The 2,341-nt window shown below is 36.6% G+C and overlaps 1 protein-coding gene across 1 annotated transcript; it reads right to left on the minus strand.

Moving 5' to 3' along the window:
• Positions 1-220: 220 nt before the first annotated feature.
• LOC115228152 (mitochondrial import receptor subunit TOM40 homolog) lies at positions 221-1,216 on the minus strand. The gene is made up of 3 exons (XM_029798802.1): positions 1,207-1,216; positions 704-1,116; positions 221-385 (listed from the first exon to the last, which is right to left on the minus strand). Exons 1-3 carry the CDS (start codon positions 1,214-1,216, stop codon positions 221-223), a joined length of 588 nt encoding a protein of 195 aa, XP_029654662.1.
• Between the last annotated feature and the right edge of the window lie 1,125 nt (positions 1,217-2,341).

Below are 2,341 nucleotides of genomic sequence, written 5' to 3' on the forward strand. Positions count from 1 at the left end.
ACCCGCTTAGATTAGGCGTATGCTTAAACTATTCAGTTTTCTGTTACGAAATACTAAATGATGTCAATTTGGCAATAAAAGTGGCACAGCAAGACATTCCACAACAAAACATGACTAAACAACAATCCGCAATCCTCGACTGCCTACAAAACAACATAAAAAATTGGACTAAATTAACTATTTAATAAAACAAAATAAAGATTAGTCAAATTAAAAAAAATCACCCCAAAATAAGCCCAAGTCCAAAATGATATTTTCCGGCCAAATGTGAAATCAAAGCAGAGAAAACAAGCGTGAAGGGCATGGGGGTCAGTCTCTTCTCCATAGTGGCTCCCACAGTATATTCCGTGTCGACAAGCCCTGGTCTAATCAGTACAAAAAACCTCTAAAAACACAATCCGATTTTGGATCATCAAGTTGATACACAAAACACGTGCGCGAATCCTTTGATCTTACCGACGACTCATGAGTAAGACTAACAGCCAATTTGTCAGTAAGCTGATTAAAATAGGACAACTGGAATGACCCAATGACAGGACTGAGGATACTGGCACAGTACCACGACGGTCCTTACATAAGAAAAAACACAAACCAGTATATCTAAGGGCAAATGATGGCATTAGAGAAGGAGCAGTACTGGAGAAAGGATATCGATAGAGCACTTCTACCCCTCCTGCAAGCCCTGCGTATAGTCTGACCATACATTGCCCAATAAGAGTGCCTCATTGTTAAAAAAGGGGACCAAACCTCTCCCATTGACCACATCCACGTCCCCAGCTGCAAGTGTGAGGGAGTATAAGGGAGACCGATATTCCGCAGAGTATTGACATGTCAACCAACGGTGTTTTTCCACCAAAGCCATGAGACGGAGTCTGATAGAAGGGGTCAACTGGTGGATTATATTTGCTGTGAGGTCGCCAGAAGGAGACATCTCTCCAACTAATACGGGATATGCCTCGTTAGGTGATATCTGCTGAGTCCCCACATATGTTGACCCAAATTTATAGCCAGAGGATTTGCCACTGCTGAGGATAAATGAGTGGCTCAGTTGGAAATGACTGCTAAGTCCCTTGTTGGCAATTAATTTAAATCCTTCAAATATATTTGGAGTGATTTCTGAATTAATAGGAAAATTTCAACCTTTATTCCTTCGGTTTATTTCCTCAAATGTACATGGACCGGCACTGAGATCAAAGTCTGAGTTACCACCTGACATACACGTGATATTTAATACATTTATTATATATTAATTACATATAAATTATTAATTTTAAAAATAATTAGATAATAAAAGACAAAAGTCGCTTTAAGAATGAATGTGAGTTTAGTGACTGTTTTACAAGTCCAACGACTCTGCCAGTCTCTGAATGTCATCGACACTCATAGACTCAATTCTTCGGTCAATTTCCTTAAATAGCCAAACAGAGGCACCTTCTGAATGGCCGTGAACAGAGATAAATGTTTTTCTCGAGGGAATAAAAGAGGAAGAACTCGATTCAAATTCATTTCAAACCGATGGCGGGAATCTGGTGGAGTTTTTTCAAATAAAGTCACAATCCCGCCTTCTGTGATCCCCAGGGAATCAACTGTGGATGTTTCTTGTTGTTATATGACCAGAGAGTGGGAAAACCATGCATTATTGAGCCACGAAAGAGGAGTTTCTGATTTATAGGCGGAATATTGAGATTTTCTTCAATCCACTGCATTATTTCTCTCACAGAAGTGGACCCTTCTACCTAAGAAGTAGTCCTTGAAGGGTACTCACGTCAGCATCGACTGTGACACCTTTTACGTGGCGTATTTTGATTTTCATTGAATAGATAGGCTACAACTAATGGTAACCACATGAACCAACAAGACTTGACGTTTAAAATAAAATTTATTTAATTATTTATCAGCAAAATATAATTAATTATTATTTTTAAAATATTAATTTTATTTATTAGAAATTAAAATTGTTTAATATTTTTTCCATGTGATTAGGCCATATCGAGGTTCTTTGATTCCGAATTGAGACGATGAAAACCGACCATAATCAATGCTTTCATAAATCCTCTGATTTTTGCTCGAATATGGATTACTACTAAATAATTCAATTAGTATATACTATTTAGATTTCGTAAATATTTCATAATTTTTTTTGTTTTCAAAATTCATTCTATTCAGATGATTTCTACGTAGATACCAATTTGAATCATTTGTATAAACTTCCCAAGGATATCTCCTCGGCTGTTTTTATTATTGTGATTCAGTACCGCTTTATATTGATAAGATATCAATTGCTCTTTAGAATATTTTGTCAAGTCCATTTTGAATGTTTAAATAATTTCTATGGCTACTA

The sequence above is a fragment of the Octopus sinensis genome, unplaced genomic scaffold (genome assembly GCF_006345805.1).
Source record: "Octopus sinensis unplaced genomic scaffold, ASM634580v1 Contig09616, whole genome shotgun sequence".
Taxonomy (NCBI): Eukaryota; Metazoa; Mollusca; class Cephalopoda; order Octopoda; family Octopodidae; genus Octopus; species Octopus sinensis.